We start from the raw sequence: 25043 nt of genomic DNA, 5'->3' as shown, positions 1-25043 counted from the left end.
CTACACTGCTGCACTACTTTCAGCAAAAGAAATAAATACTTTGTGAGAAGCTTCAAGTGAGTATTTTATGTGCCAGGATTGGTTCAGATTGATTTGTACAAATTTTTACGAGTTTTTCTTACGTGATTTTATATATCAAACTACTTCGTGATCACCGCGCTGTTCGATATATCGGGGTTCGACTTTAAAGTGCGTTCACATAGCAAGCATCTGTTTATTATTTTCCTGATATCTTCGATAAGTCGGCATGCGGTTAATTCAGACATCTTTTTTTGGGTGCTGTGAAATTTGAATTATCAAGGTTTTACTGTATTAGCTGCAAGGGCAGAGTGGACACGAAAGCGTGGCTGGCTCTGTTTTGTGCTGCCGATGAACATATCGTAGACACAGCATGAAACTGTCTTTTGCCGCCAACTTTCATATTGAACAAAACAATTTTTTTTAGCATACAAGTTTGCTTTTCGCATCTGCGTGATAATCCGGAAAATTTTGCTGGCCCCTCTTGTGTAAGAACAGTTCATTGGCAGCTATACTTATATGCATAAAAGGTCACATTTAACATAAGTAAATTTCAATATAACGAGCAAACTGCCGATTTTACCAACTTGGTTATGTTGAGGTTTAACTGCAAATGAACTGTTTCAGCTTAATTACACACATTCCATACAAATGTTCCACATCACATGACCAAATTCCTTATGGCAAAACCCCGCTAGCTGAATCATAGCTTCCTTTTAAGATGTTCAAACTGCTGCACACCCACCAGAAGAGACCTTCCCAGGTGGGGAAGTAGGTTCCCTTGAAGAGTGTGTGCTCGAGAATGCCTTCCACACCGCCCAGGGCTTGGATCATGTCTGTTCGGTAGTTGTTCAAGTTCCACAGCTTGCCGTCATGCCTCTGGTGGGTCCACCAAAAAGGGTTTTGCTTCAGCACCTGCACAACAGCAAAAGAAAAGAACACCCTAACTTCAAGCTTGTAATGTGCCTAGCGTGTGTGTAATCCTCTTATACTACCCAACCAAGCTTTAGCTCAGGAGCTCCTGTCTTGTTTTCCTCAGAAACCACAGCACTGAATTTGACAAGGTTTGCTGCATATAAAAGAAAGTTAAACCTGGTGGCTGTTCTAACCGAAACTGCAGCATCTGCAATGGTGCCTTAGAAATCGTCCGAGACGAGCGGGAATACGGACTCGCTGTGAAGCTGCGTTTTAAGTGCGCAAACTGTGGAGAAATTGCGTCGGTGTGGAGCTCGCCGCGCGTTCAGTGCTGAACGAATGAAACCCTTTGCTGTGAACGTTTTGGCTACGCGTGCCATGCAGGCAACGGGGAACCGATAGACCGCATTCAATGACGTTTTCTCACTGATGGGCATCAGCCGTCGGGCTCTTCACACGATAACGTGGCAGAGCTACGTGAAGACGAAGTTGACGCCAGTGGCCAGAATCGACCCCATACCGAAGAACATAAATCCCGAGTTCAACAAGGGAAGAAGAGCGGCGAGGGCCAAGGCTCTCATTGACCAGCATGCCAACGACGAACACGCGTGGTACGTGGACGTGGCCGAATACCAACGGAACGCCTTCGCAGCGGTCGTCATAGAGGCGTCAACCGGCGCCACGAGGACGGCAGCGAGCGTGAGAAGCGCCGGAGCGGAACAAGCGGAGGAGGTAGCCATCGCCCTGGCCATCACCGACACAGACTGCCACACGGTGCTGAGCGACTCCAGACAGGCGGTGCGAAACTTCGCCAAAGGCCAAATCTGCAGGGAGGCTGAGCGCGTACTGCGAGCGGTCAAACTAAAAGAACGAAAAGTACGACTCAAGTGGTTCCCGGCGCACGCGGGCGACACGTCGGGACGCAATGAGAACCATAATGAGACGGCACACGCAGCGGCGCGAGCGCTAACCAACCGCGCCCCGACGACAGACCGTCCGACGTGGTTCGGAACCAAGGACCGCATGACGGATTACAGTGAAATCACGAAGGCCTACCGCCTGGCTCGCAGGACTCTCCCACCCCCGCACCCGAGACTGAGTCGAGCGGAGGCGGCAGTGCTGAGACAGCTCCAGACCGGATCGCTACCGAGCCCGAGACTGATGAATAGTATGTACCCCGAGACATATCAGACAGATATGTGCAGAGTCTGCCGGAGGGAGACTGCAGACTACACGCACATGTTGTGGGACTGCGTCAAATATCCAGAAGATTCAAAATCAAGAACACTCCCACCGCGGCTTGAGGCAGCCGCGAAGAGCTACGACCGAGACTATCAGCTATGGGCCGTCCAGCAGGTCCTCGAGGCGCTCGAAAGGCACGGACCCAGCGAGCCGGCAACGGCGAGCGGAGACCCGCACCGAGTAACGGCGACTTCGAGGATGACGTAGGCCCTTGTCGGGGCATGCGCGCGCCCAACTGCAGGCATAAATAAAGTTGTCTCCAATCCAATCCATTGAACTCAACGTTTCCACTATCACACCCTGTGCACTTTGAAAGCATCGAAAGCTGGTTTTGCAAATCCAAATTGACGATCGTGAATGCCGTCTCGTCAAGCGCACTGTCGACCACGCCACTGTCTCTGTTAAAACAATCCGATTTCCGTTTCGTCACTGCCATTGATGAGAGTTCCTGGAGCTTTTCCTCGGTTGGAATCCTGTTCTGCTCCACATCGGAAGGCTGCAGCACCACCGTGTCATGGCGGATGCGGACGCTGTCGGCTTCGCGAGCTGGTGCACACGCTGTTGTTGCGAACTTTGATGCCTTGTCCACTCGATGTAGCCTCTACATCACTCTCGCCGCATCTTGGGGAAGTGCGACGACCTTTAAAATTACCAACCATTGATTTCTTCCGCCATTTGCCGAATTCGTTCATCGTATGAAACTTTCTCGCTGACCTGAGCATTGTTCTGTTTCTCAGTCGCTGCACACAGTTTTTCAAAATGGCGTCTCAGCGCGACGGTGGCGCGGTTTTCTCATGTGAGCTCGTTCAGCCAATAAGAAACAAATAATGTGCTTTTCTTTATTGATTTTTTTTGCACCATCCTATGGGCAAAACTGAGCGGCGGTGGCAGGAAATTTTAGCCGGAAGGCGGTTCTTTCAAACGAGACCAAGATGGCGGCGATAGGTAGCGTGAAACGGCAGCTGCGCAATGGGAAGAAAGGACCGTTTTGGGGTTCATATCGGCTGGAGTTGAGCCAGAACTCGTAGCTCAAATTATTATTTCGCCTAAAATACTGATTCTAGAAACGAGAAACTTGGCAGATAGGTAGAAAAATAGTTGTAGATTTCGAAAAAAACACTTCTAAAATCTAGATATTTATCTAGATTTTTTGGTTTTTAAGACCAGAGTCCCCCCTGAAATACTTGCTGCAAAGGACCCGCAATAAGTTTGTTCAAGCACCAGAAGTAGTGCTTCTAGTTTGTTCTCTCTTGCGCTTAGAAAACAAAGCAGAAAACACGTTCTCTGTTCTTGACAATAAATAGCCCAGGTAAACCTCCCTTCATTTGTGTCAACAGTTGCCTTTTCTTTCTTTAAAAGAGAGTAAATATTAACAAACTGGAACGAGTCATCGCGGCACTAAAGCCAGCAAGCTCAACAAGCGCCACTTTGGCCCGTTGTATTTTGTGAATAAAGCAAATGAGGAAACTTATTAGCACACCCCTGTTTTGCCTGACATAAGAAGACTACCATCTAATACTTTAAAAAAATTTGTACCGGAGTTTATTATTTCATTTTTTAAAAATAAGTTTTTTAAAAAAACTTCTTTATTTGACTATTTTTTCTTCTCTTTTGTTTCATGTACGAAGACAAGATTTTGCATAAATGTTGCAAAGAGAACCATTCTATGTATGACACTTCTTTCAAGTTTCTGTGTGAAACAGAAAACGTTCCAAGATGCATCAAAATTGCAAGATTTCTGATTTGGGCCATATTTGGAATATAAAAATTTTTTTTAGTTTGTGGACAGCACAAAATAGAAAAAAAAATGCACGGAGCTAATTTACTGTGAAGTGTGTTAAAATGAATGGAAATATTTTTCGACAGAACGTTTTTAGTTCGCATTTAATTCAGCCATGAAATCAGCAAATATTGTGGTAAGCAATAGGAGGACGCTCGCGCCGACACCGTCAATTTTTTTTTTTTTTCTTGCTGGGAATGCTTTTCGAGAATACAACTTTCGGTTCCATGCAGTTTGAATATTCTTACATGACAAATAAAAAAAACCAGACAAAACAAAAATATCAAGTGGTCATGCATGTCTCATCTCGTGCAATCGCCCTATAGCTAGTTTTGGCATTTTCTTAGTTCTAACTGTTTCTTGAGATAAATTGCGTTTAATATGCTTGCATCGTGTCCCTGTTGGTTGCTTGAAGACCAAAACTCGTGACAATGTGGGACTCCTTGTGCCTACGCATGCCTTCATAGCATTCACTCTTGCGTTTATTGCAGTGCATGACACCATGTTGGCCTTAAGAACGGGATATTCACCATCTACGGTTGCGGCGACATGCAACGATGGTTTCGTCCGCAGAAGCTGTGCCTAGCAGGAGTTCCATTTTGACTGGGTGCACGTTGGCTGGGTGCCTTCAGAACTGCGTAGTCACTATCCATGGCGGAGTTGATAATGACCACACCAAGGTTTTGTCTACAGCAGTTGTGCCAAACTGTTGTTCTAGTTTGATTTAGTGCGCGCTGGCCACATGCCTTGAGAACGGCGCGGTCGCCTTTCGTGATTGCATTGATGGTGCCTATGGTTTCGTCCAGAGCCGTTGTGGTGAGCTGTAGCTTTGGTTTGACTCAGTGCAATGCACATGCAATATCACAAACACAGCGAAATTTGTACAGGAGCAATTCCACCACAACCCGCAGGCTTGCATCAAATCTGCCAGCTATATTGCAATGGATGCAAGATTTCTTCTAGACCAGTTTATTGCAAAAGAAATTCATTAGGGTGTGCAAGCAGTGGTGAAAACCGCTTCTACGATGAAGTTGTGATGCCCTCGTCCCCCCAGTTCCGAGATGACAAGGCTTGCCATTTCTACACTGCTCGCATGGAAAATAAAAATTTGATCTGTGGATTCATGCAGTAAATATGAGCATGTTAATGTAGTAAGCATTCGCTTAGTGTTTTCCTGATACTCTCGATAATTCAACATTTGCTTAGTTCTAAAATTTTTTTTTCGGGTCCTATGAAATCTGATTTAATGAGGTCTTACCGTATTTGATGTACAGTCGCCGACCATTTATTCGACCTCACGGGAACTGCGGAAATGTCCGAATAAACAGATGTCCGAAAAAGCAGATTAAGAAAAACAAATGGAATCCTTTATTGCCACGCACTTATTTGGGCTCGGCAGTAGGCTTGAAGAAATCGTGAATGCGCCGTTGCACGCTGTTCCGTTTACACGCAATCATATAAGCCTGAATCTCGGAGAGGGTCGTACGGTCACTACAGGCGGCTGAAAGCACAGTCACTGCTTGTACACGCTCCGCATGCGACGGCAGCGTAGCACATGGTGCGTCATCTTCCAACTCAGCGTCATCGTCCAGCGGTGCAGCAGAAACCTGACAAATGATCTCGCCGTCGTCGAGTTCTGCGCATGTCAATACAGCAGTGTCAGCACCTGTGAAACTGTCAAATGAGACGGTGTCCGGAATCGCAATGCAACCACTGTGCAGGTCTCGGCAGAACATTTTCCGTGTCAGTTAGGAGAACATCGGAAGGCGACAAATCTTAGGCCTCCCGGCACCCGCTTGCCGGCATTCCCCAGCGCAGTCTGCGTGAGCACTGTTGGCGCCATTAGACACTTGATGCGATGTTTACGCATGCCGCGTTGGATCACCGAAACCTCGACACAGCACACAAAGCAAACACCACCATACCGACACCAGTCGCACAAATGAAAAACGTGGCCTGCTCGCAGCATCGTGTGCGAAGAAACAAATCGGCTGCTGGATTGTCTTGACATGGCTTGCTAAGCTGAAACCGGAACTGCTGTAGAGCCACTCTATCGAACCAGGCAGAAACGATGATGATGAGCGAGGATTTCCAGTAGCGCCACTTCGTGGGGCAGCAAGGAGGCTCTGTTCAAAACAAAAATGGCACTCAGCAAGTCTAACCATGCACCGGTCTGAGTCGGTGCATGGTGCTCTCGATCAAGTTGGCTCAAGGAGTGTCCGAAAAATCCGACGAGAGGTTGCAAGGTGTCCGAACTTTCGGCAGTTATTATACATTATGGTCTATGGGGAGAATGGTAGTGCCGCGAAGCTGACCGAATAATCGGGCATGTCCGAATTTTCGGAGTCCGGAAAATCAGTCGGCGACTGTAGTAGCACATCTGCAGATGCTGTGGCTTTCTCTTTATTGCCACAGAAAATTATCTGCGAGGGCAGTGCCCACCTCTCCCCTCTCCTCCCACATGTGCCATCCACAGTGGGAAAGCCCTAGAACTATTATTGTGAGCTGAGAGCATAGGCATAAACTACAGGCTGGCTAGGGGGCCGGCCAATCCAAGCAAAGGAAAAGACAAAAGAAAGGAAAAAAAAGAAACAGCAGCGTCTTCACAAAATATAGGATAGGGGCGAGAGAGTGTGCAGTGTGGAGTGAGGGGCGCGTGCTAAGTGTTAGACAAAAGGGGAGAGGGAACACAGAAGGCCCATGCCCGACAGCTTTGCAAGAAGCCTACCTGGTACTGCTTGAAGTCTGTACGCACGCGCCAGCCTTTGTCATAGGCCAGCGTATGTCGGTCTTTCTGGAAGAGAGTGTTGATTCGTGGGATGCCACGATCCCAGCTGTCCTCCAGATCTTCCAATGTGAGGCGTCTGGAAAGTAATCCAGCCATTCAAACGAGTTCAGAAATATTCCATGACCAAAAACAGCAAAATGGGCAGCTGACAATGCTCATCAAACATCTATGATGGCATGATGAAATACACTGTGAGCAAACAAGCACAAAAGAGCCAGGAGTGTTACTGAATGCCTCTTGATGCACCATAAAAGAAAGTAATGTGACGTGTGTAGATTATTTGCACAGATGCTGACCATCAGTCAAACACGGTATAAAGAGGGAAGGAGAAACATTGTTCAATGAATGAAGAGGAAGACTAATAGCCCTGTCACACAACAAATCTAATGTCATTTCCAACAAATGACATTTGTTGCGATTAATGTCATTATCACAGCGCACTGTCACACGGCGAAAACTAATGTCATTTGAAAATGATGACAATGACGATAGTAAAAAAAAAAAAGACATGCCTCAAACCCACTTTTGTCCAAAAATTATTTTTCAATATGCTAAATTCCACTAGAATATGTGATCGTTGCTTTCAAACCATAGCGTTCGATCACTAACTTGACATTGCCAACGAAGTCGAGTCAAGCGAAGCCAAAGCTAAGGCAAGCAACAGGGCGAAGAGAACGATAGGCGCGTCCGCTACATCTGCTAAAGCGGTACGAGAAGGGCAGTTGCATGTCATCGCCGTTCTGCGTTCTGATGTGCATGCGGGCTTCTAATATCCTCATTCTTGGCGCGTGCAACAGGAAAACACGCGCATGTTTTTACGCCAAGTCACTTGAAGCAGCCGCGGCAGATGCTCCGGTGCAAACCAACACGACTGCTGCAGCGAAAGCTAAAGACAGCTGTCTGGTCACTGCACTGAGAGTAGTTTTCTGTATTTACGCACGTGGTGGACTTCAATCTCGCTAAAGCAACAATTAGGTAATAAAACTGATAGAATAATAGTGATCTTTTGTTAAAACAAAAAGAAGCACGTACTGTTTGCAAAACACTGGTACACTTATGGTGTCGAGGATACACATTCGGTTCCAAACGAATGCGAATGAGTTTGGCGAACTCATTCGTTTGTAAATGTCATTTTCAACGAATGTCATTACATTTTACCGTGTGAGAGCAAACAAATGGCATTATCAGCGAATGTCATTTGTTGTAAATGACATTAGATTTGCCGTGTGACAGGGGTATAAGGAAGCAGCACTGCACCACCAATCAGATTGGTGCAAGACATGAGCTGACACTCATGGAATTAGGCCTGTCTTGCGTGGCCTTGTGCCACCATACTGTGCAACTTTCCCTTCATTGCCACAGAAGGGTGTCGACCACTATGGGACATCAAACACATAGCAGGGGACATATGGCAGGAGAGGAGCCATTGCAAGGCAACAATTACAAACTATTTCCTTTCAAAGTTCATTTGGAAAAACATGAAAAGAGCAGAATGTGGAAAAACCTGGAAAAACACTGAGACAGCACCTAGTGTCCTTGTTCTATACACATCTTTCTGGGAGACTGTGCTGACCAACTCAGACCCTCAGGAGATCCAATGGGCCATATGTGTGGTATGAGCCAATGGTGCTCCAAAATACGAGCTTCACTTCAAAGGGCCCCTCACCAGCTCTGGCCATTTTGAGCTGACAAGCACCGTTCATACAATGTGCGGTAACGATTGTGTCTGCTAAGTATTACATTATTACGCACCACGGAAAGAGCTGACATTTCTAACCGAACGCCATTTGCCCTTCTCCCCGTGGGCACTGGGTTCCCAGCCGGAGAGCCACTGTATATCACACAAGCCCGCCTACGTACATGGCAGAGCTGCGTCGTCACTCGTAGTGGCCCGTGACTTCGTCAATTATTCGAGGCAACATCTGTTATTTGTGTAATGTGGTGCTTCAATCGACAAATTAAATTTAGAGAAATAACAAAACACACAAACCGAATGTCCCCATGTTTTTTTTTTTACTTCGCACTGCAGCAAGAGAGATGTACTTCCGTTTCGTCTGCGTGTTCCCATGTCCTGCAGTCACGCGCACAGACAACGAAACTATGTCAACTAAGGGGAATTTATAAACTTCGTTAATTAAACGTATTTATGCACAATGAATGAGAAATTCTCACTGTGGCAACAATGAACAACACCCATCAAGGAAGAGGGAACGCCGTTCGTGTAATACCCTCTTGTAGTTATTAATAACTTCTTGGAGACCTTGAGTCAAGATAATGGCCAGTATTTCACATCGCTTGCCAAGAAAACCACTCCAAGATATTTTTGAAAACAACAAAGTGATTAAAAACGTCCACTGGCTTTCTGATATGCTTCAGCAACCAAACTAATATATTGAATGTATCGATTATTTGGGCTTACTCGCGCTTTCACCACAGGTGCCATAAAGCCAATGTAAAGCGGCAGCCGATATTTTGTGCGCCAGACGATGGTTTCTGAAAATTTTCGGACACAATCTGTGCAAGTCGCATCATGAACATCGTTGCAGCGAACACAATATCAGAGGTTTGCGTTATTGCCCAACTTTTAATCATGACCACCATTTGGCCAGTAAGGTTGACAAATTACAAAACATTACCGTACATCCTTGGCTTGCTCTCTGCGGTGGCAAAAGCCTGATTTCGTGTGGTGTGGCCGAGCAGAAATGAGTGTAGCACGAGTGCAAATTTAAGTGACGATTACAGTTGCCATGGGATATTTGTGACCAAGAAATTTCATGAAAGCAAGCAGGTCATTTGCTGGCTTGCGGAAATATCATCGCGGTAACCGAACGTGGCGCACATGCGAAATAGATGTACACTTGAGCCTCGTTATAATGAAACGGGACATAACGAAATAATGGATATAGTGAAGTAAATGCAATTCCCCTTGAAATATCCATAGAAATCCCTGTATTTTAAACCTTGTTTTAACGAACCAAATTGTTCTGTAGGTTCAGTTAACTACGAATAACTTCGCAGGTTCGAGAGGAACCTATGAAGGTTTCTCTCCGAAACCAAAAATACCAACCGTTCCACACCGAGCATGTCACTTTCCGCCGGGTTCTGCACTCATTTGGAGTGGCAGTTCTGAGTCGGAAGATGACGCACCATGTGCTACGCTGCCGTCGCATGCGGAGCGTGTACAACCAGTGACTGTGCTTTCAGCCGCCTATAGTGACCATACGACCTTCTCAGAGATTCAGGCTTATCTGATTGCGCGTAAACGGAACAGCGTGCAACGGCGCATTCACGATTTCTTCAAGCCTATTGCCGAGCCCAAATAAGTGCGTGGGAATTGGATTTCATTTTTTTTTTCTTAATCTGCTTTTTCGGACATCTCCGCAGTCCTTGTGAGGTCCGAATAAACGGTCGGCGAATATATGCCAACAAACACACCCACACTTCAAGGACGCCGACGTTGAAACACGTTGCTTAGGCTTGGATTGAAGGGCTAAGTGCCAGCCAACACATGTGTCGTTGCCACTGAACATACACACCCTGCTAAATTTTGCATTCTCATTCAAAATTAGTGTTTTGGCACAGGTTGGCGCAAGATGTACTTGCTTAATTATAATGCGAGTTTTTTTAATGATTTCCGCTGCTTGATCTCGACCCTCACGTTACATTCGAGTAATGGCAAAACTCGCAATTATTAAAACAAATATTCTAAATTCCGTGGTTTTTAGCGTTACGTTGGCAACGTGCACCTTTATGTCTCCTCCCAATCCACAGACATGTTGACTGAAGTGAAAACTTTTTTTTTTTTTTGGTTGGAATCTGTATAATTATCGCGGTACTTTTGACTGGTGTAATGGTTACGCTGCTGCAGTATCCCGTGGTCTTTCACACTTAGATTCTGCTTATTCATGACGTTATGCCGGCGTAGCACATTCGATATGACACGCACTACAAGAGAGGAGCAATTTAGATGGAGGAGGGAAACTCTGCCGTGGCTCAGTGACTCGACACCAACGATTCGTGGACGGGAGGACCAGCAGGAGGCTCTCCTCAAGTGTGCGGCAGGTCGGAAGGGCTTTGAGGATCTGGTAGTGGCCTAGTACTATCCCCAAATGAATTGGTTGTGCGGTCTCTTTAGAAGTACTTACACTCAAACTCAAAGATGACATGATCCCATGTGACCACTTACAGAGATAGCTTTGCAGTGAACCTTCATGTGGTAAAAAGACGTCCACAAGGAAATGGATAAAAAAGGGTGAATAAAAAGCAGTTGTCACCTGTTCTGTGCCAGTGCCTCTTGGCGTTTCAAGGCGTACTCAGCCCACACACGCTGGGAATCGATGAACTCGCTCTCCCAAGGCTGAATGTAGCGGTACAAATTTGGGATCACCTGGTCTTCATCATGGCTCATGCCTGATCGGAAGTGTGTGATGCCCACATCCGTCTGCTTCGACCACCTGCACAGGGATACAGAATAACACTTCATGAAAAAAATCAGAAGTAGCACTTGACACTGAGTGACAACTGGTGGAAGGCCAAATGCCTTTGAGTTAACGGGAATTTGATGCTGTGTAATAATGTACAGGTTGGCAAAACCTGAGAGTTAGTGCACAAATCATTTTATTTTCTTAATTAACGAAGATTATATAAACCAGACTTTACCGTACTGTCTTAGGTTTATTTTTACTCTTGACAACATAATTGCAATGTTCCAACATTTAAAGCAAGGAAGCTTCGTAGTAAATGCACCTGCATAACATTATTCTGTATTATTGTATTTGAAAATTTTTAATCCGTACATCTCTGAAAAACCTAAAACCGAAACAAAAATTTCGTTCTACATCCTGCGTTTCCAGTGACGCTTTCACATGCTATAAACGAGAAAAAAGGGGGTTAACCGAGGGGCTCTATATTTATTAGTCATAAACATAAGAAGCCAACAAACACTGACACTAAGGACAACATAGGGGAAATTACCTGTGCTTAATAAATTAAATAAAGAAACAATATCTTAATGGAAATGAAAGTGGATGAAAAAACAACTTGCCGCACGTGGGGAATGATCCCGAACTTTCATTTTCATTAATTTATCGTTTCTTTATTTCATTTATTAAGCACAAGTAATTTCCCCTATATTGTCCTTGGTGTCAGTGTTTGTTGGCTTCTTATGATTTTCACATGCTATGTGCTTCATAGCTAGGTTGCGCATATTTTCGCTGGTTATCTGTTATCTGCGCATGTTTTCGCTGGCCAATCGCAAACTCAGACATGACCTTCAATCATTTGCTTTTTGTATGCTTGTTTCTGTATGGAGGAGGTAGCTGAAGCGGCAAATTTGAAGACGGAGAAATGCACTTTCCAACGAGACCAAGATGGCGGCACTCGGTTGCACCGTTCCGGAGATATTGTGGCTTGAAAAATTCCGTTCTTTCTTTATTTCCGAGAAATTTTTTGTCACCTTCGCTGATAAAACAAATTTTTTAGAGCACTTCTCTGGGGTTTACAGTGATGATATTTCGGAATCAGATAGAACAAGAGTAAGAGAAATTGAAAATGTGATTTTCCAAAATTCGATAATTTGGACATTTTTCGCAATGCGAAAGCCACGTTCCCCCCCCTTAACACATGTTTGAACCAAGAGATTACACAATCTCCAGCACTAAATGCGTGAGAAGGTAGCGCATGATGCCACATAATCTCACCTAACCCAATCTTTGCACAAGTGGCAGGGTGTGCGCTCGGCCACACTGATAGCCCTGCGATGCATATGCCTTGCTAGAACATCAACCTGCCCCCCTCATTTGCCAATTCCATTTTGGCCTTCTCATACCAACACGTGGGACAACACACAAGTGCATTTATGCAGAATGCTGTGCAATGAAGAAGAAAGCAGACTGAACTGTGATTTTGCACTGAGACAATATAAAAACAAGAACCTGAGGTCGGACTGAGGGATGAGCACGTGGCCCATGGACAGCATGCCCAGGCCCCCCAGTTCTTTGGGCGTGTAGAACACCACAGGTGGGAAACGGCTGGGCATCTTAGAGTTGAGACCAATCTTGATTCGGGTCTGGATTTTGTTCTCGCACTTGACGAGAAGATCAAGCAGCTCTTGCGTGTTCACGACAGCCTCCCGGAAGTAGGTCATCAGGCCAATCAGTGCCGTGTTCCACTTGTTCACAATCTGCTCATAACAAAAATGTTGCACATACACCACACTTCCAAGTGAGCACACTGCACAAATGAGTTTTCCACAATATAGTACTTTGAACTGTTATACAGTAAAAGCTCGTTAATTCGAAATCGCTTAATTCGAACCGCCGGTTAATTCGAACTGATGCCCGGGTCCCTGCAAAGCCCTATGTATATCAATGGGCTGGAACGCCCGATAATTCGAACGTACCGGTACTCACGTCGGTTAATTCGAACTAGGAGCCGGCAGCCGACATTGCTTCTCGTAAATAGAAGTCGCCTCGTAACGAGTACAATGCATTGAAATTTTTTTTTAATATGCACAGCGACGAGAATAAATAAGCCAGCGCGCATTTTTGCACGCACGAGGCGAGCCGCCAATTTCCTTGCTGGAGCCTCCGGCGTTGTTGTTGTTGCGACTGAGGGAAGGATGAAAAGGAAAGTGCACGGGCCTGCCGATTGGCTCAGGCCGAGCCATCACCGCTGCCGCGTGCAGATAGAAGAGAGTTCAAAGATAAGAGGAAAGAAAGAAAAGAAAAGACGCGCGTCGCAACAACCGCGTACGCCGCAGCGGACGCTGGCAGAAAAAACAGATAAGCGGCCGAAGCCGCGCTCGCTCATCGCTCGCTGCACACCACTCTCCGGCGCATGCCGTAGCAGGTTTTCTCTGACGCGCGGGCGCCGCCGCCGCCGATGCTCCGGAGCAAGCCGTTTCAGGTTTTCGTTGCGCTGCGAGTCGCGGCGAATGCTTCTCGAGTCGCGGCGAAGAAAGCGCAAACAAATGCAAATCACCGATTATTTTTCATGTTGATATGCTTCGATCATTATTCTTTTGTTAATAAACATGTTTTTGAAGCATAAATAGTGTCATATTTCATCATTAAGCCTGACGCTCACGTGGGTACATTTATCATTAGTTCCAGGCGCATAAATTGATTGGATATCTTTATTTCCTTTGGTGTTTGGACTCGCATGATTTTAATACCCGCAATCGCCGACCTCAAAGAGTAGTAGTGCGTATTCCTCGATGACGATCCCAGATATGGCTATTTTGGCTTCGGCCCTAGCAGCCAAATGCAATGGCCATTTTTTTTTTTTTTTTTGCCGCCCGCTCGTTAATTCAAACTCCGCTTAATTCGAACAATTTTTCAGTCCCCCACGAGTTCGAATTAACGAGCTTTTACTGTAACAGTTTTACGCTCGACAGTAAGACAACTTCGTTATAATCGTTATCTGTTATACAGTGCAGCCCACTTATAACGATGTATCGGTTATAACGATGAGTTGACTTTAGAGTATCAACTTGTGCATTAGGGCTATGAGAAAGAAATCCATACACAGTGTAGACCGCTTATAACGCAAGTTGCGGGAGTTGTAAAAATCCATGCTATAAGCGGTACCGTGTTAAAACCAAAGCATGCTCTGTTCGGCTTTTTTTTTTTTTCTTTGCCGATGCCAAATGGGCCACCCACCTTCTAAACACAATTTATTACATATTTCACTCACACGCACATCATCACACGCACAACTTTAGCCGGCTTTTTACATGACATACATTCATACCTAGACCTAGGGTTTCAAGTTGATGCTATCTTCCTGGATTTTTCGAAAGCTTTCGATCGCGTTGCTCACCATAGACTAGTACTGAAGCTCATGAACCTTAACATACATCCAACCGTTATTGGATGGATTAAGGATTTCCTCTCATCCAGAGTACAATATACGTCTGTTAACAACAGTAATTCCTCTTCTACCAAAGTAACCTCCGGTGTTCCGCAGGGCAGCGTTCTTGGCCCTTTACTTTTCTTAATCTATATTAATGACCTGCCTAACTGTGTGTCTTCCCACATCAGACTTTTTGCCGATGACTGCGTAATATATCGATTAATTTCATGCGACAATGACAAAGTTATTCTTCAAACCGATCTTAACGCTATTAACACATGGTGTTCAACATGGTTGATGACTCTTAATACAGCTAAAACGAAGTTATTATCATTTACTAGGCGCAACCACCGTATTCCAACTTCGTACGTAATATCCAACAACATAATTCATCTTACAACTTCATATAAGTACCTTGGTGTTCACTTACAGTCTGATCTAACATGGCATCATCACATCCGCCTGACGTTGGCATCAACTAACCGCTCTTTAGGCCTCCTCAAACGCAACCTTAAGCATGCTCCAGCTAAACTACGCAGACTAGCATACATCCCATTAATACGCCCCAAAATCGAGTATGCATCAGCTATCTGGGATCCTTTTCAAACATATATCACCCAAGAAATCGAATCATTGCAAAACCGTGCGGCTCGTTTCATTTTTTCTGATTATTCACCATATACTAGCATTTCAGCACTAAAAGCTCGTGCTCAGCTTGACGACTTATCCCATCGCCGCAGAATTGCCCGCCTGTCGCTGCTGCACAAACTTTATCATCATCCGCACCTTCACCGTATCTTCGAACCAGCGACAGCCTTCTTTCCACGCACAGACCATATCTTCAAGATAAAACGCATCAGTTGTCGCTCAGCTAACTATGCTAACTCCTTCGTTCCCCGAACAATTGTTGCATGGAATAACCTACCATCACACATTGCTACTGAAACCGATTTCGCCACCTTTCAGGAACTTTTACGCAATAGTGACTTGTAAATATTCATCATGTACTGTTTCTTCATACGTTGTTCAGTGTATATATTGTTTTGATCATTTGTCTTACTGTTCTGCGTGCACATTGTACAAGTGTATTTCATGTCTCATTAATTTGTTAAGGTGACAACTGACGCAGCTTCGAGACACCTCGTTTTACTTCTTTTACATTGTGCTTATTTAATTCCCTTAATTTGTTTTCTCAGGCAGTTTTGTATTTTCTATTTAAGTTTGACTTGACTAATGTATTTCGTATATTGTTTTACTTGTGTATTTTCCTAGGTATCGTACTTTTGTATAACTTTTGTGTTTTCTTTTGTAAAAATTTTTTATAACTTTTGTGTACTTTAGTTGTTGTTTTTTTCCGTAACGCGCAAAGCTCGTATCGTATCGTATATGTATCGGTTCCCCCTATGTAATACCCCTTCGGGGGCCTTTAGGGGTATTATGAAATAAATAAATAAAAAATAAATAAACACAATCGCAACACAGCACAGAAACCTTCTCCTGACAAGTGCGGTATCAGCGGAAGAACGCTGTTATTTCCGTCTGGAGATTTGTTTTTAACAGCACTTCGAACAATTTCGTCCTCCACAAGGCTTAAGCACTGAAGCGCTTTCTAACTCAAACTGTTCTTTGTGCAGTACATCTTCACTTTGCTGAGGTATTCCAAAGCGTCTTTGCACAGGACATCTGGGTCTGGCATCGGGTCGGCATCGTCGTCTGACTTGTCTTCGGTTGCAAGCTCCGTGTTACCGCGCACCGCTGCAACGATCGCATCATCCATGCTTGCTTCCTCGCAGACAGGAAGCTCCAACTCACTAGCATAGACATATTCTTGGAAGGTGTCTGTGGAGGAAACAAACTTGCTTTCAACGAGGTCGGACCACACGTCGTCGGTGTTGACCGTCTCATTGGCAACATTGTCGCTCAGCTCATCGAAGTCAAGAGCCTCTGCATTGCGCACGAAGCTTGCTTTGTTGAAGCACTTGCTTAATGTAGTGACTTTTACCTGCCACCACAAAGCGGCAACCATATCAATCGCGCCCCTTAAATTCACTTTAAGAGGCTGCTGCTGCTAAATGCTCAGCAAAACTCTTTCGCAGATACGTCTTTTGTAAAGTGTCTTTACGGTTGCGATGACACCCTGGTCGAGCGACTGCCATTTTGCAGCCGTGTTGGCAGGAAGAAACTTTAACTTGACTGCAGTCAACTTTGGCTTGATGTTGGCTGTGCATTTGTTGAGAATGAGCACAACCTGTCGCATCTCTGCCACCATGTATTCATCAAACTTGCAAAGCCAGCTTGTGAACATGCTTTGCATCATCCATGCCTTTTTGTTGGATTTGTATGTCACTGGCAGGCACTCTCGCTTTTTAAAGCAACGTGGCCTCGCTGATTTTCCAATGACAAACAGGCGGCACTTGTCGCTTCCATCCATGTTAGTGCAGAACAACACAGTTATGCGCTCTTTTGAGGCCTTGTGGCCAGAGCAGGCTTCGCCCTCAGCGCAAGAGTGCGATTGGACAGGAGGTTATAAGATACGCCAGCTTCATCGGCATTGTATACGTCTTTGTCCACATACGTGGGCAGCATGGTTTCCAAATTTAAGCGAAGCCAGACTTCAATGGACTCGTCGTTGACATCACAGCTTTCACCGCACACCACTTTGCAGCTGACGCCATGGCAATCCTTGAATAGCTGGATCCATCCATTAAGTGGGCTGAAGTCGTCGTGGCCTAAAAGAGCACCAAGGGACTTGGGTTTCTGTAGGAGCATGGGGCCACTCACTGGTATGCTCCGAGCCCTAACTTCACGGAACCATCTGAACAGTGCTGCGTCCACGTCTTCGTACTTCGACATACGTATTCCCTTCTGTGACAGGGAAGACGAATCTTGCTGCAGTTGCTGCCGCAATTTGTCCTTGTTCTTGTATATGGTCAACACGGTTGTGTCGGAAACGCCGTATTTGGCCGCCACCGATGCCTTCCTCAGCCCATTTTCTGTGTCCCTTATAACGCGTTCCTTTGTTGAGAGCGATAAGGCATGCCTCTTTCTCACACCATGACGCCGCCGACGTCATGGTGACAAAAGTCCAACAACACACGTGCACAGAGGACAACTACGACACGACGAGACCATGACATGCACACACTGCAAGATTTGGAGTCAGGCTTGTAGGACGATCGGAGGAACTTGGGGCGACAGGACTAGGCGAGTAGGATTTATTTACAGTATTTACATTTTAAACAAGAGGTACATTTACACAGTCTGGCGTGACTCCCAAATGGAGCCCGCAAGACGAAGCATACAGCAAACGAGCACACAGCTCACGAGTACATTGACGAGCACAGAGCACGACGCCGAGCACACTCTAGCCGCCGACAACAGCTGGTTATATCCACTACGTGTTTCCTAGATCCCTAGGTGTGGCAAAACTTTCGATGTCATTGTAAACAAGCCGCCTCTCTGCGGGATGGTTTACACACACACGTACACACTTTCACTGCACTCGAAGCTAACCTTCGCAACGCGGCCGTCGTGTTGTTCATTGTCCTGCGTCTCCGTAGCCAGGTTGTTACGCCCGACCCCAATTGGCTCCTCTTAATTCCAGGGCGGACCTCGCACAGTGGCCTCCGCCGCTGCCCATTGTCTGGCGTCTTCAAAGGCCCGTGAAAAGCCATCGCAAGGCATCTCCTTCCAGGAAATCCCTTTGCTTCAGTCGAACCGTGAAGGCGTAGGCGATTTCACTAACAATAGCTGATCGCGTTTAGTCATGCAGCGCCGAGGGATTGTTGACGCAGCACCTCGCGGCCCCTGTGAAACGAGTCACCGCGGCAGGTGTTGAAGGCTTCCATGGTATTTTCGGGGAAGCTCGCTACGCTCGCAGCTGCAGCTGGCTGCAAGAACTTGCATGTTGCCACCTCGGCAGGCCATTTTTAACAACACCAAATGCAACGGAGACTGAAACAAAAGAAAGGAGTGCGCTGTTGCCGCTATAGTGACGAAAAACTCGCCCTCCTTCCTCTAATGTCTCCCGCCCTTCTCCTCCTTTTTGCTTCACTTTTCGCCGCTGGCCTCCACACGCGCACCCACGCTCCCCCTTCTTCGCGTTTGCACGCCCGGCAACTGTGCGGGCCGTGCTCAGCGCCTCCGAGAAAAGGTCGTGCTCCGTGCACTGATTTCATGGTCGCGCGCTTAGAGGAACCGCGTTATAACCAGTATTCTGCTTCGTGCGCCTACGCAATAAACGGTCTGCTTATACAGTGCAGTTCTCTTATAACAATATATCGGTTATAACGATGGGTCGACATGAGAGTGTCATTTTAAGCATTAGGTCTATGGGGGAAAACCCATTTATAACGATAGGTTATTCACCGCATATCGGATGTAATGATCAAAATTTTGCCGTCTGGACGGTGTTTTCCGCGCCAAATAATCGTAACATTTGTGTTGCTTAGTTCCCTGAAACGAACAATGTCGAGATGAGGCGATGTTTACTTCTGCAAGTTTGTATCTGCCGCCATTACCGCGCAGCGCATCCCGCCCCGCCCGTGCACCAGAGAGTACCTGAGTTGGCGGAGTGCGCCACAAGATGGCGCTAGCTGCTTCGTGCACGTCGGTCACAGTCGCTCCGAAAGAGAGAGAAATAAAAAAAAAGCGACAAGCAAAGCAGCGCGATGGCGCCCGTCCCTCACTCAGTCTGTCTCTCTCTCAGCAAGCGCAATAGCAGGCTGAAGCCACCTAAGCAGCGTGCAACCAACGGTGCAACCCAGTTCGAAGATGGCGCCGACAAAGCGCAAAGCTGTGTTGCTTGACAAGAAGATGGATATTTTGCAGGACTCTCGACGCGGCTTCAAGGTGAGCGCCCTCGTGAGGAACTATGAGCTCGCCCAGTCGACGATATTAACCATCTTGAGAACAACTGCTTCAAAAAGGGCGGGCTTTTTGCGTCAGGACGAAATTCCCCAACCCACTGAACCCACACGGTGGAAGCCGCTGAAATAACCAAGATCTGGGAGCTCGTTCCTACTGGCGACACAGGTGGTGCATCGATGAAGGTATTTTTTACTGCAGACAGTGCTGCCTCGTTCTGCGATGAGGTCACCGACGAGGCGATCACCGAAGATGTGCTGTCTCGACAGACGGCAAAGTTGTGCGACGGTGGCGACGGCAGCAGTGACAACGAGATTGACAGTCGCTCCTTGAACCCGACCTCAATGTCCACGCAAAGTGCACTGTCGTCGATTGACTCCTTAATTGATTTTATGCATGCTAAAGGATTGCCGCCAGTGTTCGCGCAGCAGCTGGAATCCATGCATACCGCGGTTGTGAAGCTGAAGCTGCTGCAAAAGCAAGTGCAGATTTCGGACTATTTCGGCGCGCCTAACGCTTGGCACGATCATTGGCACTAGAAATAAAGTGTTTTTCACAGCTTACTTTCTACATCATCTATTCTTTAGAGTGAGTGGCGAATTCGAGTTCGGAGCTGCAAAGCTACGTTCAGCGTTTTTTTTTTTTCTTTTAATAACTGCAGTCCAGATATAGCGATCATCGGTCATAATGATCATATTTTTCGTTTTTCTCGATATCGTTATAAGTAGACTGCACCGTAGATTGAGTTCTATGGGAGATATATCGGTAATAAAAAAAACCCACGCTATAACCAGTCCCGCACTAAACGTGGTTACGTTATAAGTGATCTGCACTGTATAACAATATTTTATTCACTGCATATTGGATATAATGATCGAAATTCTGCCTTTAGGGCAGCGTTTTCCATGCAGAATAATCGAGAAATTTGCTTTGCTAAGTTCCCCTTAACCGAGACGGGGCGAAAAGTTTGCCTATGCGAGTTCATATCTGCCATTACCGCGCAGCACGTCCTGCTAGTGTGCCGAATACGAAAGCCATGAAGAGCACCGCAAGTTGGCGCCGGCTGCTTCTTGTCCGCATCGCTGGTGAGCATACAGAGAAAAAACAAAACAAAACAAAACAAAAAAATCGAGAAGCGACTCGCACCTGCACTCCCTTTCTACAATCTTTCTCTCTCCTTCAGCAAGCGTGGAAGCAGCGGTAGGTGCCCCGACAAAGCGCAAAGCTGTGTCGCTTGAGACAAAGCTGTAAATTTTGCAAGCAATGTAGTACCAACTTACGCAGTCGATGATACCATCGATTCTGAAAACCGTGAGTGATACGTTCCTGAACGCTAGAACCAGTGACCGTGGCGATGAACGGAAATGGCGGGATTTATGCACCCGTCCGAAACCTTCATGTCTGAAACCAACGCGGTATGGTGCCAGCCGCTGACATTATCAAACTCTGGGAGCACGTCGCTACTAGCAATAAAATAGGTGGTGCTTCCATAGAGGAGTTTCTGAGTGCAGATAGTGCTGCCTCGTTCTGCAAAGAATCTCCGACGGGGCGATCGTGGTTGCGACAGACGTCAGCGTTGTGCGACGGAGGCGATCAGATTGACAGCAGCCAGTCTTTGATACCGACCCCAATGTACATGCAAAGTGTACTGTCGTCGAAGTCGCTCACTGATTTCATGTAAGCTAAATTACAGCCGCCAGTGTTCGTGCAGCCGTTGGATGCGATGCACACCGCGGCTGTGAACCTGAAACTTTCATTAAAGCAAGTGCTCTTTTTTTTTTTTTTTCAGACTATTTCAGCACGCCTAACGCTTAACATGCTGTTTAGAGGTATAAATAACATTTCATTTTTCACAGCCTTCTTTCTACGTCAATTTTTTTATCCAAATTAGACTTCAGAGCTACGAAGATATGTTCGGCACCTTTCTTTTCTTTCCCTTTTTTTACAACAGTCTAGATATTATAGTGATGATCGATTATAACGAACGGATTTTTCGTTCTTGATATCGTTATAAGTGGACTGCACTGTATTGCGATACACTCATATTAGAGGGAAAAAATCCCAACCAGGCCTGCGCGAAAGGAACATTAAAGGAACTCTAAAACACTTTTCTAACTAATCATAGACTGGCCTCACCAATAGAGTGTGTCTTATAGTGTGTCTTCGCAATAACCTCGTACAAGGAATTTGCAAACCCTTTGACTATAAGAGGAGTTACTGCACAGAGTTATCGCACAGGCTTTCCATTTTCGCCTCTGCTAGCGTGCTAGAAGTTACACAACAGAGAAGCCAAGAAGGCAAAGCTCCAGCCAAAAGTGCATCTGCAGACAAATTGTTTTGATACAGTTCAGATTAGGCATTGCAGATGAGAAATGGTTTACAAGAGTCAACTTTTCTTTTTTTCGATCTTCTAAGACCCATGTCCTTATACAGGGCGTCTACCAAGTTGACATTTCCAAATTCCCCAAGTTTTCCAGCTTTTCCCTGAGTGCCTTTGCGAAATTCCCTGAGTGATGCAGAACTACGTTTTATGTCAAAATAAGCTGAAACCATATCGCCTGATGCTGTCACTCTCTAGTAAGCACTGAAACAAACATTCAGGGTGAAACATAAACATGTGAAAAAAAAAAAAATGACAATCTAATTTGAATACTAAGGAGTAGTGCTTATGTTATTCAAAAAGACAATAGAAGGGAGGGGTTAGTAAAATGCACAGGAAATAAAATGTCTTCGAAAAAAGTTGCAAATCAAGTCGGACATTCTCAAATACGAATAAAAAAGGAGACGCATACAAAAGCAAATATTTTTGAATATGAGCTATTTCTATCAACTTATAGCAAGCTCAGTGGTATGAGGCCTAAACTTTGACACAATTGAGATTCTCTCTCAACAGCTCATAAGTCAAGCTCAACTGTCCTGACATACTCTCAGCCCGCACACGACGCCTCAGTATTGCGTTTCACTACTTTAAAAGCTTATTTTGGCTTGAATGAGGGACACCTACATCTCGGCATCAGCCAACACTTTGTTCTTTGAGTTCAAGCTCCTTCAAAACGGCGGCAGCACGCTTCCTTTCCCTCATTCCTCAATGCTTAGGTCCTTCTTGTTCTTGTCCTCCTTCCACCACTCATTCGCCCCACGAACCATTTGAAGCATTTTCTTGGTCAGTTGCACAGTCCACATTCAAGTTTTCGAACTCCTTAGGGGCCGTGAAAACATCCGAAAAATCGGCCAGTTGGAAAAAAATACATGCATGCCATTGACTGCCCTGAAGGGCTCAAACCATCACAAGCACATTCAAAAATGCTCTGAAGGCCTGTCGATACACGTCGGCCGCATTATAACCGGTACTTCGTCTCTCGCAGCTGCACTGTAAACAGCATGCATATACATGGAGTTCTGTGGGAGGGTACATGGGAGTCAGAAAATGACGTGTTGTAGCCAGTTCTGCGCTATAAACGGTTACATTGTAAGTGGTCGCAGCTGTATCCAGTAATTCATCATATCAGTCTTATTTGAGGTTTGGCTCTATTGTTACACTATAGCCAACATGCAGTGTTGAGGACCAATCTGCAATGAGCAGTATTATAGTCAGATGCATTCACTATTAGAAAAGTGCTACAGAGTGTCTGCATTAACACAGGAAGTAAATGTTCACCATGACCTGGCCACATACCTTTGTGAAAGTGGTTGATCCAGAGGCCATGAGAATCTGTCGAACTCGATTGTGAAAACGCTGCATCGACTCATCATCCACACGGAGGAAGCACTGCGCTGTCCTCTCCTTGGTCACCTACGCACACAAGTTGTTGAACAGGTTCAACAAATATGAATTAGCTTTCTCAGTTATTTCTTTAACATTTTAGTAAATATAAATGGTAATAAATAAGGAATCTACAAAAACATAACAGTATTAAAAAATGTGGCAATCCGTCAGTAACTTAGGTATACATAAATCAAGATACAGAGTACGGTCTGCTCTTATTAAAGGGAACTCCAAATTAGTATGTAAGAACTGATTACATCTCAGTTCTAATATGAAGGTTTGGAAAATAATTGTTTTATCAATAGGATGTCTGTTGAAAAAAGAATTTAAGAGATTTTTTTCTCTCTCAAGCTAAAAAATTAGTGATGTTATGTTGTAAATGAGGTTCTCAGTTTAACAGTGGGCCCGTGTCTTATGCCAATCTTTTATTGCATAGAAACCTTCGCATTCCAGCTTTCCTAAAAATATAGAAGGGCTTTCCCATTTTTATGGCAGACGGGTCATCCAAAGGCCAATCTGTGCGACAGATGAAAGCACAAACCACGGATCATGTGACTCGTTAACCCTTTGAAGGTTTTCGCCGTACATGTACGGCGGCGGTTTTCTGTCCCGCAAGGTCTACGCCGTACGGGTACGGTTCTGACCCTCCGTTTGAAGTTTCGCGCCATAATGACGATGAACGCTCATCGGGAGGTGCTGCCACCTCTTAGCACTTACAAGATGCGTTTGAAATTGGTGCTACCTTCTTCGTGAGATTGACAGAGCTGGTTGCTAGCTTCAGCGCGTCGCTCAGACTGCGGCAACGCCCCTTTGGCGGTTTCGATTTCGCCGCTGATCGCAACAGAGGCGCGTGAAACGTCATTTTTTTCTTTGTCGGCACTCTCTTGCAGGGCGGTGGAAGTTGATTTCTAGCTTGATTGGCGCTGCTCTTAGCTTGCTTATCAGCACCGTTCGCGAGGTACTCGCGCTCTCGGTGGCAACGCACTTTCGCGGTTTCGGTTCCGCCGCGTGATCGCAACGGAGGTGCGCGAAACGTGATTTTTTTTTTTTTTTTTTTGCCGTCACGCTCTCGCACGGGTGGCGGAAGTTGATTTCTATCTTGATTGGCACTGCTCTTAGCTTATTTATCACCACTTGTTTATCGGCGCCGTTCGCGAGGTCTCGCTCTCCGCGGCAATGCGCTTACGCGAGAGGGTGCCTCAGACCTCTGCCCAAGGCAGCCGCACGCAGAGATGTCATGTGTGCGCCAACACAACTCCTCGCTTCAAGAGAACAGACACGCATTTTAGGTGTGCAGACTGCGATAAGGCGCTGCGTGTAGACCCGTGTTTCAAGGAGTACCACGCTCGGAAATACTATTGAACATTTTGCAGTTCTGAGTGATGCCGACACCAAAATACTGTTCCTAATTATTTTTTTACTATTTATTCCCGACTTAAGGGGAGACGCTCCTCAGAAACCTTTTTTTTTAAATATTAATGCTAGACAAATGAAAATTGTACCACTTATATAGCTTGATATCCTCATTCCAAATCTGTTTTCAGTTTTAGGATAGCTTGATGCTTTCATGTCTTAAGTGCCATGCATAAGTGAAAAACAGTGCATGCTTGTGCAGCTACTGGACCTAGCAGTTGGCATGATATAGCAGTGCAAAATGGCTTTTCTTGTCCCTAACACTCCACTGAGTGCTAATAACCAAGATAATGCAATTCCCTTGACAGGCAACATTTTGAGAGAATTTCACATATGATGCTTCGTTTTCAGTGACTGGTACCGAGGGGTATTGAACATTTCCATTCTTAAAAATAAACTGG

General features: G+C 45.6%; 1 protein-coding gene across 1 annotated transcript in view; it reads right to left on the bottom strand.

Moving 5' to 3' along the window:
* Prp8 (pre-mRNA processing factor 8) overlaps positions 1-25043 on the bottom strand; it is a 297334-nt gene that overhangs the window by 89344 nt on the left and 182947 nt on the right. The window contains exons 20-24 of the mRNA XM_050169409.2: positions 23140-23256; positions 12677-12924; positions 11018-11197; positions 6684-6819; positions 764-933 (exon numbers count right to left, since the gene is read on the bottom strand). Of these exons, the coding sequence (XP_050025366.1) occupies positions 764-933; positions 6684-6819; positions 11018-11197; positions 12677-12924; positions 23140-23256 (851 nt within the window). The remainder of the gene's footprint in view (positions 1-763; positions 934-6683; positions 6820-11017; positions 11198-12676; positions 12925-23139; positions 23257-25043) is intronic.

The sequence above is a fragment of the Dermacentor andersoni genome, chromosome 3 (genome assembly GCF_023375885.2).
Source record: "Dermacentor andersoni chromosome 3, qqDerAnde1_hic_scaffold, whole genome shotgun sequence".
Lineage (NCBI taxonomy): Eukaryota > Metazoa > Arthropoda > Arachnida > Ixodida > Ixodidae > Dermacentor > Dermacentor andersoni.
This window is presented reverse-complemented; position numbering and strand designations above follow the sequence as displayed.